At 45.2% G+C, this 18110-nt stretch overlaps 1 protein-coding gene and 1 pseudogene across 2 annotated transcripts; both read left to right on the top strand.

Moving 5' to 3' along the window:
- Nucleotides 1-870: 870 nt before the first annotated feature.
- On the top strand, nucleotides 871-17744 carry FAM183A (family with sequence similarity 183 member A). Of its 2 annotated transcripts, XM_032302952.1 has the most exons (8): nucleotides 871-1441; nucleotides 6036-6082; nucleotides 6187-6229; nucleotides 8972-9101; nucleotides 9315-9500; nucleotides 12711-12770; nucleotides 14733-14836; nucleotides 17552-17744. In XM_032302952.1, exons 5-8 carry the CDS (start codon nucleotides 9368-9370, stop codon nucleotides 17660-17662), a joined length of 408 nt encoding a protein of 135 aa, XP_032158843.1. In that variant the 5' UTR covers nucleotides 871-1441; nucleotides 6036-6082; nucleotides 6187-6229; nucleotides 8972-9101; nucleotides 9315-9367; the 3' UTR covers nucleotides 17663-17744. The 2 variants fall into 2 exon arrangements, with proteins under 2 accessions (XP_032158843.1, XP_032158844.1); XM_032302953.1 differs by lacking the exons at nucleotides 871-1441; nucleotides 6036-6082 and having other exon boundaries at nucleotides 6177-6229.
- LOC116567705 lies at nucleotides 7814-8805 on the top strand (annotated as a pseudogene).
- Nucleotides 17745-18110: the final 366 nt, after the last annotated feature.

Here is an 18110-nt window from a genome sequence, read left to right as displayed (position 1 = left end):
TAGAACCATGATAAAAAAAATCACTGAAATTCTGAATCATAGATTCTGAAGTGGGTAAAGAGAGAAATAAAGATAAAAGGGAATCAGAATTAAAAAGAAGAAACTAAGAGTCCATGGTTGTAAGCCCCAGTGACATGGGAACAACTGAGTAATTACACAGTAAGTTCAGGAAGTAGTGGAATGTCTGAATACATGAATACAGCTACACTGTAAAGCCCTGTTCTGAAGCACCCCTACCAGATCGTGTCCAGAAACACAGGAGAAGGTCATGCTGACAGTGCTCTGTACCATTTGGTGTACTCTCCTGCATGCCCCATATCCCCCAAGCTTTGGCTCAAGTTTCAGTCACACCTGCTTTGTCACCTGCTGCCTGCTTATCTAGTTCCTTTTTTTTTTTGGTAAAATGGACGTATCTCTGATCACCTCATATTCATGGAGTGACGTAAGTGATGTACAAGGGCTTTGAAAAATGTAGTAAGTTAAATAGTTGGAGGCACAGATTTCTCCCCACTTTGCCCACGCCTGCTTCAGATCCATTCTCTTGGTCCCAATCCTCTAACTGTACTGCAGTCCTCGGATAGATCTTTGCCTAATAAGGGACAAAACTACATGTTATCCCAAGGAATAAGGACTAATATTACAGCCCCATTTCTTCTCTCTGATATTTCCTGTGATCACTCTCCAACCTAACATTTGGTGCCATTTCCCTGGCTGCCAGCCCAACTAACGTGCCCAGAAGGGCGGGGCACATACATCTCATAATGGGCATTCAGCCATGGGATGATGTGAGGGCTTGTGTGGGAGATAAAAGCTGGGGTGTGTTTAAGCTTATGTCCAATTACTCCTCTTTGCCAAGATGAGTAACTAGAGAAATGTCATTTGGAAAAATGATGAGAAAGCTGCCCCAGATTTCCTCATCTCGGCCCCAGACTCCTGCCCACTCTGCCCCCTCATGCTCTCGTTTTCCAACCCACTTTCCTCTCCTATCTAACTCTTGTGACTTTCAGACTGTTCCCCAGCGCCATCTACCTCTCTCAGCTTACTGCCCTACCACTTTACCTCCTCTGACTAGAACCATCCCTTCTTGCCACCCTACCTCACAGGTTTCCCTGTCCAAATCTTCCACTGTTCGCTCCAAACCATCCACTCGCCGCTCTAGCTCTAGTAATCTTGCTCCTCTTTCCTTTTACTCCTTTGTCTTTGCCCCTACTCCCCCTTCCAGCCCTTCTTTCTAGATATTTGAAGTTTGGTCCTTACCAACATTCCAGCCAAACCCATCCAGACTTCTGTGATCCATAAATCTTATCTTGGAGAGATGATTTCCTTGGGAGTGGGACAGTTCTGATGCCATCCAGAATTACCAAGACTGTGGATCTCCAGGAGACTGACCTGGTGAGCACTGGGAATTCAAGAGAATGCCGACCAGCATTCAGGTTGGAAGGTAAGCTCTGTTACTTACAGAACCCCTTTTCCATGATGGAGTTTTCAGCCGTAACCTGGTTATCTTACTATTATCTGAATTGTGTCTCCATCCTTAACATCCTTAACATCCTTCTTGTTAAAGGTGTCTCTGGCACCCTTCAGATGCCAGACACACCTTTAACAATATCCGCTTTGTAGAGAATCTGTTTCTTTCCTCTCTTCCCCATTAGCCATCCTGAATGAGCTTCTACATTTTTAACTGGCTTCTCCGTGGAACTTGGTCTGTGACCACAGAACAAACAGCAAGACCAGTAGAGAAGAGTGAGTGGAAAACTTCTAATCTGATCTCTATTCAGTTAAATCCTATTGATAAGCCCTAGATTAAATTGAGTGCAAGAATGGGTGACCCCTAAAAACTTACACACAAAGCATAAGTCCTCTATTATAGACATATGGGGATTCAAGGTTTTATGATCTGGCTCCTCCAAGACACTATTTTTCTGCATCCTAGGATTGTAGAAACTTACCAGGGACTTTCTGACTTGGAGAAATGTCTCCTGCAAAAAGATGGGGGGCCCTCCATTATGTTATCATCAAAGCTCTGAAAGCTGAACCTCTGTACCCCAGAAAATGGCAGGTAGTAGAGCCTAGAAGGCAAAGACATCCAGATCCTACTCAGATGATAGCATCAGATGAACAGATGATACACTTTTTTTTTAAGTGCTTTCCTCAAATCGATACATAGGTTCAGTGGAATCTCAATCAAAACCCCAGCATATTTTTAGGAAACTTGACAAGCTGATTATAATTTGGGTGGACAGGCAAAAGGGCCAAGATTAGCCAAGACTCTCTTAAGAACTGGTAGGGACAATTTTCCTACCAGATACCAGGATTTGTCACAAAAATTATATTAATTAAGATAGTATAGTAGTAGTGCCAACATGGACAAATAGATAAGTGGCATAGAAGTGTCCAGACAGAGGTTCCTACACATGTGGACACTTGATTTAAGACAAAAGTATCATAGCAGAACCATGGGGATGGGCAGTCTTTTCAATAAATAGGTTCTTGGTCCATTGAGTACTCCTATGGAAAAAAATTAAGCTCGATTCTTACCATGTAACTACACTAAAAAATCAACTTCAGGTAAAACACACATAAATGTGAAAGAGTAAAAACAAATCATGTAGAATTTCTCTGGTCACCCCTGGCTATTGAGCACTTGACACGCACTATCCAGTATAAAATTTGCGCTGGATTTGAAACACAGTGCGAAAAAAAACAATAAAATATCTCAACAGTATTTATATTGAAATGTTGAAATGATAATTTGGATATATTGTAGTAAATAAAACATCTTTTAAATTAGTTGAATCTGCTTCTTTTTGCTCTTTTGATTAGATACTAGAAAATTTTTAATTGCTTGTGTGGCTTGCTTCATATTTTTATTCAACAGTACTGATTTGAAGGTAACATAAGAAAATACTGTCACAACATCAATTAGAAAAATATGTCTTCAGTGTCATTTAGAAAGCATAAAGGGAAAAACTGATATATTTGACCACATTTAAATTTTAAGAAGATACTATAAAGTGTCTTTTAAGTTATCTAAACAGTATCATTAAGAGTCTAAAAAGGAAAACCGTACAGTGAAAAAATAAATTTACAGAACATACATACAGCTCCCAATGGGCTTAGTATATCAATACTCTATAAAGAGCTCCAATAAATTAATAAAGAAAAGACAAACAATACAAAAGAAAAATAGAAAAAGATTTTTAATAGGAACTTCACAAAGGAGGATATTCAAATGACCAATAAGCATACAAAAAAAGTTGGCCAACCTCATTAGTCAATAGAAGAACACAAATTAAAACCATAATGAGATGCACTCCCAAGTATACAGCCAACAAAATGTTTGCAGATGGGCATCAAGAGACTTCTACCAAAAATGTGCGTGACTTGTAATGGTCCATATTGAAACAGCCCCATGTCTATTAGTAGCAAAATGAATAAATAAACTGTCTTATAGTCACAAAAGTGAACAGTACACAGGAATGAAACCACAACCCCACACAACAGCACAGATGAATTTCACAAACATAATTTGAGCAAAAGAAGTCAAACACAAAAGCATGCACATTGTATGATTCCATTTACACAAAGTGAAAACATGGGCAAAGTGATCTATGGTGTTGAGTCAGGTTAGGGGGTACCTTTGAGGAGAAAGCGGAAGACAGGGTTTAGGTGGGGGTGTGAGAGAGGCTTCTTGGGGTGCTCTTAATGTTCTATTGTCTGCTTCTGTGATGGTTACATGTATGTACTTGTGGTAAATAAGTATGAGCTACCCGTTCTGCAGGAAAACACTTTTCTGTGTATGTGTGATGTTTCACAATTAAAAAGTTTCTCTTATGATTTTTAAACATGAGTGCTTATCAGGAATCCCTAACTTGTAACTGTGAGTTGTCACAGGTTAGGGTGCCCAGGGCTCCCACAAAGGACCCAGCAGCTCTCCCCTTGTACGTTTCCTCCAATTCTACCAAACTTAGAGATTACCATATGGTCTTTCTCTTTTATTTGTTAATATGGTGAATTGATATTTCCAAATACTAAACCAGCCTTACATCCCTTGAACAAACCCATCTGACTATGGTATATTAATCTTTTTAATTTTTTTGGATATAATTTTCTAATACTTAGTTAAGGATTTTTACATCTTTTACAATATTTTACCTATGTTTGCAAGGCTTATTTTAGTTTTCCTTTTTTGTAATAATTTGTCTGGTTTTAGTGTTGATATAATACTGATCTCAAAATGAGTTAGGAAATGGAGCATCTGGCTAGCTCAGTCAGTAAAGCATGTGACTCTTGGTCTTAGGGTTGTGAGTTCAAGCCCCCACATTGATGAGTGTACTGCTTACTTTAAAAGAAATTTTTATAATTAAAAAATTAAAATGACCAAAAAATGAGTTGGGAAATAATTCTTCCACTCCTGTTTCCTGAAAGCATTTGGGTAGGAGTAGAATTTTCATCATTATATGCTTGACAGATTGACCAGAGAATCCATCTGGGCCTGGAGGGTATATTAGGGGAAGTTTTCAATCAAAAATAGAATTTTAGGGGCACCTGTGTTAAGGTGGGTTAAGCCTCTGCCTTCAGCTCAGGTTATGATCTCAGGGTCCTGGGATCGAGCCCCACATCGGGCTCTCTGCTCAACAGGAAGCCTGCTTCCTCCTCTCCCTCTGTCTGCCTCTCTGCCTACTTGTGATATCTCTCTCTCTGTCACATAAATAAATAAAATCTTTTAAAAAATTGAATTTTAAAAAATCGATATAAAGCTATGTATATTTTCCATTTCCTTTTTTTTTTTTCCCTTTTTTGTCAGTTCTGGAAATCTATGCCTTCTCAGAAGTTATCCATTTCGTTTAAGTTTTCAAATTTCTATGTTGCTTTTTTTCCTGGCTATGGGTCACATTTCCCTACTTCAACTGTCTGCTTTGCTAATAATTTTCAATTGATGCTGTCCTTTGTGAATGTTATATTGCTGAGTGCTGGGTTTTGTTTTCTTTCTTTAAGATGTGTTGGAAATTTTTCCTGGAGACAGACTGGCCCCTTCTGTGGATCTATCTGATACTTTTAGAGCCTTGTTTTGAAGCTTTGTTAGGGAAAGCCTAGAGCAACCTTTTCTCTAAGCCTAGCTTAGTTTTTTTACTAAGGTGTTAACTTTGGGGGGTCTCCACCCAACACCCTCACCGAGGACTCTCTACCTTATCTGGTCAGAACTCAGTTTTTTCTCAGTCCTGTATGAATTCTGGTTGTTGCTCGGCTCACAGCTTCCCAGTCATTCCTTCACCGAGTTTCTCCCTTTTTAGTCTCGGGCAAGACTCAAAAGGGTTTCCATGCACATTTCTGGCTCTCTCTCGCTCTCTCCCTCCCCCCTCCCTCCAGTTATCGGCTCCACAAATTTTCATCTGCCTCACACTCCTGAACATTAGTCTGTGTCTCCTCAACCAGGCCATTACCACCTGCTTAGCTTGGGTTCGCCTTCCTTGCATTTTTGAGAAAATATCTCCAGGCAGAAATCTGGAACAACTATAGGGCTCATCTTCTTTGTCTCCCTTCTCTCAAAGAATCACAGTCCAGCACTGCTCCATACCCAGGCCCTGCATTTAAATGTCTGTAGAAGTTGGGGAAGCCCAGAAGGAAAAATATCTTGTTTTATTTACAAGCCTGGGTGGCTTTCCGATCTCCTTACCCCAATACACACTCACTCTGTACCATGCAGAATCAATCTTGTACCATATAGAGTTGGTCTGTTTGTAGTTTTAGGGCATAGTATTATATTATAAACCTTAGCCTTTTATAACTTTTTTCAATCGCTGCTGTTTTAAGATCCGCCCTCATGGCTGTAAGGGCATCTCATTTGTGGCTCTAAGTGTTGCATGGCGGCTCACCGGCATACGATACTGATCTCCCTATTAGTTAAGACCTTTTGTATGATATGGATAGTTTTAATTTTTTTTCTTCATAAAATGTTCATGTATCTTTATTAGGTTAATTCCTAGATAGCTGTTTTTTGTTAATATGAATGACTTTTTGTTATATTTTTCTAGTTGATTTCCCTGTTAGCTGAGTCTCTGCATCTGCTCCTAATGGAGAGGTAACACAGATTTCAAGAAAAATCTGCAACCTCAGACAACAGCTGAGAAGCTAGAGGACAAGACCATCATGTTTTTCAACTCCCCTGTGTTTTTCAGTAAATAGTCTCAGAGTTTAGAAGCACACTGATGGCCTGGAATGTCCCCAGGTAAGCAGAAGCTAGCCCCAGAGATTCACTGGACTGGCCTCCACTGGGCTGGGCTATGAGGTGTTCAAAGGCACCTGGGAAATATAATAACGTGGGGCTGGAGTGGAGGGAAGATGAAGCTTCAGTGACTCCCTTCCTTCTGAGCCTCCTCCTTGTCATAGTCCTTTCTGTATGGAGGGAGGGTTGCTGGACCACAAGTTCAGGGCTGAAGAAAGGTCAGTTTAGCTGGGGACCAATACAGCCTTTGCTAGTTGTCCCAGAGCTAGCAAGGCAGCTCTTGAGCAGAATGATGATTCATTCCTACTTAGGCTTAGGAAGACAGTGAAGACTTCAGAGGCCGTTTGAGCCTTGCTAGAAAAAGGGACCCAGGTATGGCTCACAATAAGTAACAAAGGGGCTTCTCTAGTTCAGTGCTGGTGTAATAGAATCCGTTTGTGTTTCTGAATCATGCGAGGGTTTATGTAATGATGTAAGCAGAAGAAAATCCCAGTACTAACTGAGCAGACATCCAAACAGCCAGCAAACCTTTACCAAACATCCATATCTGCCCATAGTAGGCCAGGTACTGGTCTTGCAGAGATGGACCCAATATATTTCTCATTCTCAAGTAACTTACATGTAAACAAAGAATTTTAGTAAAGTAGTCCGGTAACTAAAGATTTGGAGCAAAGCATGTCACAGAGAAAAGCTGGACTAGGGACTATGGAGTTCAGTAACTTTTTGGAAGAAGCTCACTGTACGTGAGCTCGTTATAAATAGGTGCTCTCCAGACAGACACAGGGGAAAGAGCCTTCCAGGCCAAGGAGAAGGAGTAGCAGGAGCTAAAACAAGGAGCCATTAAGGAGCTAGCCGGGTTCAGGCCTGTCCCAGACCTACACACATCCTTGAATATGCTGTGTCCCTGAATGAATGCATGGATAGATGAATCAGTGAAGTACTTAATGGAAAAGAGCATGGGCTTTGGAGTCAGACTGTATTACATGAGGTATCTAGAGTAGTCAAATTCATACAGAAAGTGCAACGGCAGTTTCCAGAGGCTATGGGGGAGCGGGCCATGGGAAGTTGTTTAATGAGTATCAAAAAATTCTGTAAATTGGTTTCACGCAATGTGAATATACTTAACACCACTGAATTATATCCTTAAAAATGATTCTAATGGTAAATTTTATGTTATGTATTTTACCACAATTGAATTTTTTAAGTAAATAAACTATAAAGTCCCCAAGTCCCTTACATCAGGAAAGTGCTCTTCTTGGGACACCTGAGTGGCTCTGAGGTTAAGCAGCAGCCTTCAGCTCAGGTCATGATCCCAGGGTCCTGGAATCGAGTTCCACCTGGGGGTCCTAGCTCCTGAGGAGCCTGCTTTTCCCTCTGCCTGTCATTCCCCTGCATGTACTCACACTCACTCTCTCTCTCTCCCTGACTAATAAATAAATAAAATTTTTTAAACACCCCCTCCCAAAAGTAAAAGGTTCTTCTGTCTATATTATCCCACGGATGATAAGGGCCAGAATACCTTGTCAAATTTGAAACCTCCTCTGTTTTGTGAGACAGACATTGAGAGTTTCCTTTCTAGTCATCTGCTTTAAAAAGGGAGAGGTTGGAAGCTCGAGAGACCAGAGCGAGACGCGGGGACCATGTTCCGACGCAAGCTGACGGCCCTTGACTACCACAACCCGGCTGGTTTCAACTGCAAAGATGAAACAGAATTTAGAAATTTTTTTGTTTGGCTTGACGACCAGAAAATCAGACACTACAAAATTGAAGACAGAGGTAATTTAAGAAACATCCACAGCAGTGACTGGCCCAAGTTCTTTGAAAACTATCTTAAAGATGTTAACTGTCCTTTCAAGATTCAAGATCGACAAGAAGCAATTGATTGGCTTCTTGGTTTAGCTGTTAGACTTGAATATAGAGATAATGCTGAAAAATACAAGGACTTGGTACCTGATAACACAAAAAATGCTGACAATGCAGCTAAAAATGCAGAGCCATTGATCAATTTGGATGTAAATAATCCTGATTAATAATAATAATAATAATCCTGATTTTAAGGCTGGTGTAATGGCTTTGGCTAACCTTCTTCAGATTCAGCGTCATGATGATTACCTGGTAATGCTTAAGGCAATTTGCATTTTGGTCCAGGAGCACCTGACACAGGATGCAGTTGCTAAAGCAAATCAAACGAAAGAGGGCTTGCCTGTCGCTTTAGACAAACATATTCTTGGTTTTGACACAGGAGATGCAGTTCTTAATGAAGCTGCTCAAATTCTGCGATTGCTGCACATAGAAGAGCTCAGAGAGCTACAGACAAAAATTAATGAAGCCATAGTAGCTGTTCAGGCAATTATTGCTGATCCAAAGACAGACCACAGACTGGGGAAAGTTGGAAGATGAATGTTTTAGGATTTCAGCTTCTCACCTACTTAGTACAATTGGGAACCATGTATGCTCTGGCATGTGTTTGGAAATCAAATGTCACATTTTCAAGGGAAGAATCCTAGAAATTTGACTATGTTCTCGAGATTTACCATCATTGCTTTTTCTTTAATAAAGTTCAGGAAAGTGGAAAAAAATAAAAAATAAAAAATAAAATAAAAAAAATAAAAAGGGAGAGGTTTTTGGCGATTCACACACCTGTACTCCTGAGGATAAAAATATATTATGTTTATAAAAAATTAAAAAAAATTTTTTTTTTTTAAAAAGGGAGAGGTTTCTGACTCCTTCCCAAATCTTTTTTAGGAAATGACTGTCCAAGGTGAGGTCCAATCGAGTCCATTACCTCCTGGGTCTGCTGCTGGATTGTGTCCTATCCTGGCGGTATGTGGGGTTGGTCCTAGGAACCAGGCTGGATCTTGAGAGGCTGGGCAAGGTGAGTCGTCAGTCAGGGTTTGGGCTTAGGAAGCAAGCGGGCTCAGAAATAAGGTTCTGGAAGATGCGGGCGGGGTGGGGGGATGGGCGGCCCCCGGGAGGGTGTATTGGGGGGTGGTTGTCGAAGGGAGGCTGTAATCTGGAACGCTGTTGCCGGGAGACAGTGTGGGACGCGGTTGCCTGGAGACGGCGCTCCTCCCTGCTCCCTGGCCAGCGTCCGGAAGGCAGGGAGAAAGGGGTAAGAGCGCACCCAGCACCGCCAAAGCCATGGCCGGACGCCAAAAAGAGAAAGTGATCCTAGACGAGGTCCACCAGAACCAGATCCTGCGGGAATTATACCTCAAAGAGCTTCGAACCCAGAAACTCTACACACAGTACCACGTGAATCCCCTCCGCAAAGGTGAGGGGCGCCCCGGGGCGGAGGTAGAGGACTAGGGTGAGCTTCCCCAGGAAGGAGGGGCCGTCGGGGTGCGGGATGGGGATGCGGGGCTGAGCACAGTGGAAGACGCCTTCTCTGACCTCGCCCCCCTCCCTAGATTTCAGGAGAGGGGAGAGTAAGGGGAGAGTTTTGCTCCACATCCCACCAAAAACTTTAATGTATTAAAATGCACACACATCGGGGCGCCTGGGTGGCTCAGTGGCTTAAAGCCTCTGCCTTTGGCTCAGGTCATGACCCCAGGGTCCCAGGATCGAGCCCCGCATGGGGTTCTCTGAGGGCAGGGAGCCTGCTTCCTCCTCTCTCTCTGCCTGCCTCTCTGCCTACTTGTGATCTCTGTCTGTCAGATAAATAAATTAAATAATCTAAAAAGAACATAAAGTGCACACACATCACGATTAAATAGTATTTTCGTGGTCAAAAGGTTGAAAGACTTTTTGAAATTTTGCTTTCTAAATAATTACATCTTGTAGGGTTTTACGTTCTGTTTTGTTGTGTTTTGGTTTGTCATTAAGAAGCTAGTTGTGTTTGTGTTGTAAATAAGCTAGTTTGTTTTTCTAGGCTTTTCATATTGTCTTAAATGTTGGGAAAGTTCAGGGGGTGGGGTGGTGCTGGGCTCAGGACCCACAGTGCCCCCTCTGATAAACCGGCCCTGCCCTCACTCCTCACCTGACACATTCCTTGAGCAGTGCCCCTGAATGCCCCTGGGTCTCAGATGGGGTCCCAGAGCCATGCCCCCAATCACCACCCATCTCTCTTCCCCTGGACAAGCTCTGGGTCCCTTAAACTCACCAGCTGGAAAACTGGGGGCATCCTGCCCATGTCGCCCACCTGCCGCTACTCCAGAGGATCTTGTTTGAGGAGAAGGTACTGCAATCGTTTTCTGTCCCAGACTGAAGCCTGGAAGTCATCCTCAGTCTCTCCCTCACTGCACACATCGAAGTGGTCACAGTCCTGGCTATTCCTTAACGTTTCTCTCACCCGACGGACCCTTCCAGTGTTCTGACATCAGTGAAAGACTGTGGTGTTCGTGGAGACCTCTCCACCTGCCCTCACTTGCTTCCCCCCTCTAATTAGGGCCTGAGTCCAGCCCTCTCTCCAGCCTCCCCGCCAAGCCTCAGCAGGGCCCTTCTCACTTCTGTCCGCAGTGATCGGATGGGCTCCTAACTACCCTCTTCCTCCAAACTCTCTGTCCCCACACCACTTCCGGCTGGAGCTATGCTAAAAATGAGTTCGATCCCATCAGTCCCTCTGTAAGACCCTCAGGGACCCCCAGCTTCTGAACCAAGGTTTAAACCAGTCAGTGCATAAGACCCCTGTGGATCTGGCTTTGCTGCCCACCCAGCCTCCTCGGGACTCCTCTCCCCAGCCACACACTGCTCCTTTAATAAATATTTTAGTGCCTATTCTGCACCAGGCACAGGCTCCCTTCTCTCCCAACACGTCTCAATAAGTGGATTTCCTAAATACATCACACCTTTCCCCATCTTGTTACCTTTGTAATCATTGTTTCTTCTTCCAGAACTTCTCTCCCAAATTCTGGGCCCAATTCACTGTAGTCCACTGCAGCTCAGCTATGCAGAGAAAATGTAAGGTCATTTTCTAGATAAAACTTGTATATATTTAAGTTCTAGAACATGATGTTTTGATATAGATACACAGTGAAATGATTACAAGAGTCAAGCTAAGTAGCATACCCATCTCACAGAGTTACCCTGTGTGTTGGGGTTGGGGAGAGAGCACAGGATATGTAATGTCTTCTTCTTTTTTTTTTTTTTTCAGCATAACAGTATTCATCGTTTTTTCACCACACCCAGTGCACCATGCAATCCGTGCCCTCTATAATACCCGCCATCTGGTACCTCAACCTCCCACTTCCGCCCCCGCCACTTCATACCCCGCAGATTGTTTTTCAGAGTCCATAGTCTCTCATGGTTCACCTCCCCTTCCAATTTCCCCCAACTCCATTTTGCTCAGAACTCACCTGGTTTTCCCCTGGAGCTCCCAGCCAATTTCAGGAAAACAAATCAGCGGTCCAATTCTGTTTAAACTTGGTGCATTTCCACAATTTAAATTACCTTTTCGGGTAACGTTCAGTCTTTCTAGGTCTCTGAGCTCATGTCCCTTGGGTACACGATTAGTGCGATCCATTGGGATAAAGTGAGGAAATACTAGAATTAATACTCATATGTCTGCTAGAATTTGTATTTAGGTTTACTTTTAGATATAAAGTAAGAAATTTTACTGCTCATAGTACATAGAGACATATAAATACACATGTATTAGGTGTGCGCTCAGAAGTTTTTTACTGGTAGGAGTCTGAGGTAAAAAACAATTTTGGAGACCACTGGTTCCTTCTGGCTTCTGCTCATTTCCTACTACCCTCCACTTAGCTCACTCCACAGAATTATTCTGGTCTTCTCGATGTTTCTCAAACTCACCAAGCTCACACTTGGATTCCCTCACTTTATGTGGAGCTCTACTCACATGGCACATTTCCTTAGAGACCTGTCACCCCCACCTGACCATCCACACTCTACCCATGTAACGGGCTTTACTGTTCTATAGCTCTCTTATTTTTCCCAGGTATTTATTTGTTTATTGTCTGTTACCGCAAATAAGAAGCTCAGGGAGTACAGGAACTGCCTCTGTTCACAGCCCTGTCTCCTGGGCATCGGTAATTATGAGTTGAATGGATGTCTGTGGATTCTGCACCTCTGCTATCACACAGCCTCCAGGAGATATATCGCCATGGGTCTAACCTTGTTTGGCTACCTGGTGTGTCTGCATCCCTGTAGGCCAGTACTGTTTGAGAGAACATTCAGCAACGATGAAACGTTTCATAGCTCTGCTGCCCCGATTGGGAGCCATTAGCCCCATGTGACAATGGAGCCCTTGAAATGTGGCTAGTGTGCCTGTGGAATGGATTTCTAAGTGTATTTAATTTTTTCCATTCAAATGCAAGTAGCCACATGTGGCTGGTGGCCACTGTCCTGGACAGTGCCACTCTGGACTGTGAAGTCCCTGAGAGCCTCATTCCCTGGTGCCCAACACAATACCTGACATGTGGCAGACACTCAGAAAAATGCTCAGCAGGTGTCTGACTCGGGTGAGTCGTCAAGAGGGCGGGATGTTAATGTTGTAACGTCAACCTGTGATGCTGTTTTTCTCTAGTTCACACAATCACCAGAAAGCCCATGTCTTGGCATGATAACCTGGAGGAACCTGCAGATGGTAAGTCCTGGGCTTTGTGAACACCACCGATAGAGCCCAGATAGGCAGCTGGCTGGAGAGAACTTTCAGGGTAGTGTTAACTTGGGGCAACATTTTGATCATCTGAAAACTGGACTCACACTCATGAAGCTCACAGGAGACCAATATATTCAACCATATGGCCAGTTCATTGACTGTCAGGCCAAGAAAAATGCTCCTAATGGTCTTAGCAATGCATTTATATATTCATTCATCAAACATTTCGCTGTGACAAACAGAGGTTCTGAAGTCATTTTAATGGAGTTCAAATCCTGGTTCAGCCACTCATTAACAGTGTGGCTTTGGGCAAGTTTTTTTGCCCTCCCTGAACCTATCTTTCTGGTTGTTGTGAGGATTCAACAGAATAACCCAAGTACTGAGAGCATAGAACAGTATAGTACATGGATCAGGAAATGCTATTACTTTCATTATTACCATGTGACTCTGATTATTATTAACATGTGACTCTGATTATTATTACTATGTCACTCTGATGGGGCAGGGGGTGGGGAGGTAGAGACCTCACACCACAGTGAAGGAGACAGATGAGTAAATAGAGAACAAAATTGAGATGGCAATAGCAGAGAAAAACAGGTGCCCTAGACAGGTCGTGGAGTTCTGGGAAGTCTTCTTGGAGGAGGTGGTAACAGGCTGAGGTGGAGTAGGTCAGGTAGAGAAGACCAGAAGGACGTTCTGAGTTATATGGAAAGATGCAGAAATGAGAGACAGCAGCACGGCCCAAGGAAGCGGGTAGCTGGGCATGGCTGTGGTCTCCAAGTGGGCGGGACCACACTCAGGAATGATGGGAGAGGTATTTGATGGAAAGCCCAATCCTTCCTGGCAAGCTCGCCTCCCTCCCCCTTTAGAGTAGAATCTGATGGAGCGAAGAGGTAAAGTTTCTCTAGGAGGACAGGGTAAGAAGGTGGGGTGGGCAGGAGGAGGGAGGATCTCAGAGCATAGCGGAGACAGCCAAGCGGATCGACTCCTAGAGCTCGTCAGAGGAAGTGGGACGTTATCTGTGGTGAAGAGACCAGCCCAGCTAGAGGAAGGGAGAGGAGCTGGGGCTGGGCAGTGGCAGAGAGAGTAACAGGCAGTGAGGAACCTGAAAGTGAGCCAGGAGTGTACTGCAAACTGTTTATATCACAGATAAGTTCAGCCCGGGGCCAGGTCTTCATGCTCAGTCGTCTTGCTGAGGTAGATATTGGCCTCCCCATCTTCCAGATGAGCAGAGTGAGGCCCAGAGAAGTTAAACCCCCCGTCAAGCTGGTAGCGGAAGGGCCCGGACTGTCTGACTACGAAGCACAGGTTCTTCCCATGGTCAAACTGCCTCTCAAATTGAGACTCGATAGGGTGGAAATTAAAAATGAAATCTTTGTAAGCCCGCAAGCTGTGGAGTTACAGATCGGCATGGGGTTGGCAGCCATTCCTATAGCCGTACGGAGGATTTGGCCTGTTTACAACCCTCCTCCTCACTCTGCCATAGCCACATTGGCCCTGCTTGCTCGCGCCTTAGGGCCTTTGTTCTTGCTGCCTGTACTGTGCTTTTCCTCTGCCTCTGTCTCAGGGCTGGATCCTGCTTGGCATCCAGACCCTGGTCTCCACCTCTGCATGCCCCTTTGCTACCTCCTGCTTCAGCTAGCATCACCCTCAGATTTGTTTGTCCCCTTGGTCATTGTGTACCCTGTCGCCCCACCAAGACCACACACTTCAGGAGAGCAGGGACTATCTTCATCACATTGTGCTCTGCCTCTGGGGTCCAGAAGAGTGCCTGGTACAAGTTTGTGCTCAACAAATATTTGTGGAAAGATGAGCCTTGCAAGGCCTTGGCGGGGCCCTCAGGTCTGGGCACTGTGTCTCTAAGGAAGCCTGTGGTTTGAGTAAAGGGCATAGGAACTCTCGGCCCCAAAGCCTGCCTGCCTCCATAACTCATGCCTACTTTCCCAGCCAGGTTTCTAAATCTTATCCACCATGCTGCCCTCGGGCCAAGAAAGAAATACACAGAGACACAGACCGAAAGCCAAGAAATTGGATGGGACTCAGAGCCCTTGGTAAGTGTGGCTTCTTCACGTAGGAAGCAAGAGGCAACAGAGGCCATTGGTTAAGAGAACAGTAGATGAGGCCAGACTGCCTGGGTCTGAACTCTGGCTGCCACTTACTAGCTGTGTGACCTTAGGTAAGTCACAAAGCTCTTCCGCGACTCCATGTCCTCAGTGTAATATGGAGATAGCAGAGATACTACAGAATGCGCTAATTTGTAAGGTGCTTAGAGCAGTGCCCGACACATCGCAGACATCATCTAGGTGTGGACCAGACAAAGCTTGCTGGTGACTGCCTGGGTCTACTCTGCCAGTTTCTAGCAGGGTGGTCGGCACATCACGTGACCTCACAGAGTTCCATTCCTTTATCTATAAAATGGGAACGCTAGTAACATGCCCCTTGTTGGATCGGAAAGGCCCGGGAGCTGCCAGGAGCCCGGGAAATGGGATCATCAGCGTGTTGTCACCCTGCACCCTGTACCTTCTGGTACCAGGACAGTTTGAACTTCCTGCCACATCTGTCTTTTAACTTTCCCACGTCTTTGATCACATAGACCGTCTTAGTTTTTAAGTTAAATGCGCCAGCCTTTTCCGTCACTGTTTCTGGGATTTGTGCCTTGTTTAGGAAAGCCTTCAATATTCAGAGTAGTCAGGTGACTAGCTTTCCTTCTAGATTTCTCTCCAAGTTGTTGTGTTCTTTTTAACACTTGGCTTTTAGTCCATCTCTGTATTTGGTGCCTGATGTGAAGCTGGAGACGCTCTTCCTCAGCTATGGCAGAACATCCTGCGGTCCCTCAAAGACACCGGGATCTCGTACACACCATCTCCTTAGCGGATGCCTCCCGCAGCCTGCCTCCTGACCCCAAACCTATACTCCTCCGGGAGGTCCTCCTCGTCCTTCAGGACTGCTAAGGAGTCACCTCTTTATAAAGCACAAGTAAGGGATGTGCACCCCACACTCTCCACCAGGCAGATTTGGGCACCTTCCCCTCCTGCTACTGGGGTACCGCGTGCCTCCAGCTTCCGCACCAGTCAGCTCAATTCTGTGTATCAGTGTAACATGGTGGCTCTAGAGCCAGACAGCCGGAGTTCAAATCCCGGCTCCACCACTTTCTAGCCGTGGGAACTGAACCTCTCAACTCCCAGTTACCCATCTTAAAATGGGAATAATAATACTGGCCCTTGGAGGCGTATTGTGGGGATTAACAGAGACGCTGTGTCTAAACTGCTTAGGGCAATGCCGGGTTGTCGTCCTCCACTGAGCGTACACCCTTCCCAAGACCGCCACATCCTGTGGTTCTTACCTTTCTACTCTGGGGCCTCGCCTTCTCTCCCATTTATACAGCTCCCGTCTGGGGTGTGTGGGTCTGCTGCAGGGCTGCCGCAGGGAAACTGGAAGAAATAGCTCCGGAAGGAGGGAAGGAAGGGGAGAGAGGGAGGAAGAGAGAGAGGGAAGGATTGATTGAGTAAAAAGCTTCTCCTTTACAACAGCTCCTCTTCAGATGTGGGGCTCACCCTGAAGTGAGGACACTGGGAGACAGGAAGTGGGTCCAGCAGGAGCACAACCCACCTTCCCAGGGGGACTGAGTCCCAAAAGAGCAGTGCTCAAACAGACAGAGGAGGAGGATGGGTGGGGGACTGACTTAAGAGTGAATTGGTGGGGGGGGGGCTGGAGGATTGTGAAGGGAAAGACAAATTATCTGAGTTATTCAACCAACTTTAAAAATTACTACAAAACACAAATAATTTAATTCACTGTTCTTCATTTTCTTAAAGAGGAAAGGCTGGGCCCCATGGGTACAGAGTGGGCGTGTGGAAATGCATCTTTGACCCGCATGTCTCAGGGCAGGGCCAGTCGGGGTGCCCCAGCTAGCCCTGCCCCGCTCCAGCCTCTCCAGACCTGGCCGATAAGGGACTGTGTGCGCCAGCCGTCAGCCATCGCTGTGAGCTGTGTTGGGTCTACAAACACGCCACGCCTGTTCATCACAAACATAGGGAACTGTGCTGTCGGATGGCGCTGGTGGCAGAGTAAAAAAGTACAGGCCCCAAAAGTTAGATCCAGGTCTTGTGCAGCCATAAAAAGGAATTAAACCAGAGATTCAGAGTGATATAACTGGGGGCCAAAGAGGCTTGATCAGCCTGAATTTAACTTAGGGCTCCCTGCCCCCTAGCAGAACCTCACCCTGGACAAACAGACAACCCCAGTCCCAATACTGGGACACTGGGGAAGCCACACTCAAACACCTCTCGGCTTCTGCTCTCCTAGTAACATTTGATGGAAATGTATCCTTTAATTGCCTGAGTCCGTCTTAGAGCTTCTATCAGATTTATGTGTCTGAGTGCTCGCCCTTAGTCCTCTGTGTAACCACATCAATGACACCCATTCTTTCAGTGACAAATGTGTCCTGAACCTCTAGTGTGTGCTGGACACTGTTCTAGGTATTGGGGATAAGCAGTGACTGAAACAGGTATAGCAGCCGCCCTCCTGGGGCTCACGTTCCAGGGGACCAAGTGTCCAGAGGTGTGGCCTCCAACGCAGGTGTGGGAAGGGTAGTGCAGCAACTTGGCCTACGTTATAACTGTTTTGATGTAAATGCTGTCATTTCCATTCCCAAACAAGGTTGCGCCAGGAGACCTGGAGACGGCACACTGGAGCCCAGGTCCTTGCAGCGACATGGTCCCTTCCCCACAGAGGCTTCCTTTTGATGCCTGTGTTCTCTTATCTAGGTCAACCCGGAACGTGATGACCGCAGGCTGAACCACTTCAGGGTCTACAACGATATCACGCTGTACAAAGCTAAAATGTGGAGCTTGGGAGAAGATGATCGCCACAAGTAGTCTTCCAGCGGTGACGGCGGCCCTGTCTTCCATACCCAACGTGTGTGCAGCTCAGATGAATAAAGATTACTTTCAAGCCTCAGTCTGGCTTTTCCCGAGTCTCACATTTCTCCTTTCTGCCCACATCCACTGCTTCAAATCCTTGATCTTATAAACCAGTGGCAGAATTCCAGGTTAAGATGCAAACAATATTCCCTCTGAATATTCTGAATAACTCTGAATTCCCTCTGAATATTCCCACAATATTCCCTCCTCAGACCCCAGTAAAGGACAATGAAGAGACAAAAATGTATGAATGCGAGACTGGGAGAGGAACATCAGCATCCAAGAAGACTGAAGACGTATTTCAGAGATGGAAAGCTGATGGAAGAAGGTGAGGAAACCACACGTCGGACACGCTGAGTGGAACACCTCGCAGCACAGAGCCCTGGAGAGAGGTGCAGGACTT

This window comes from Mustela erminea, chromosome 10 (genome assembly GCF_009829155.1).
Source record: "Mustela erminea isolate mMusErm1 chromosome 10, mMusErm1.Pri, whole genome shotgun sequence".
Classification (NCBI taxonomy): domain Eukaryota; kingdom Metazoa; phylum Chordata; class Mammalia; order Carnivora; family Mustelidae; genus Mustela; species Mustela erminea.
The sequence above is the reverse complement of the archived record's forward strand: the minus strand, read 5'-3'. Positions and strand labels throughout refer to the sequence as shown.

Coding starts and splice junctions, on each gene's coding strand:
- FAM183A (XM_032302952.1), top strand. CDS start 9,368: ATGGCCGGACGCCAAAAAGAGAAAGTGATCCTAGACGAGGTCCACCAG. Junction 9,501..12,710: donor CGTGAATCCCCTCCGCAAAG/GTGAGGGGCGCC, acceptor GTTTTTCTCTAG/TTCACACAATCACCAGAAAG. Junction 14,837..17,551: donor GATGGGACTCAGAGCCCTTG/GTAAGTGTGGCT, acceptor TCTCTTATCTAG/GTCAACCCGGAACGTGATGA.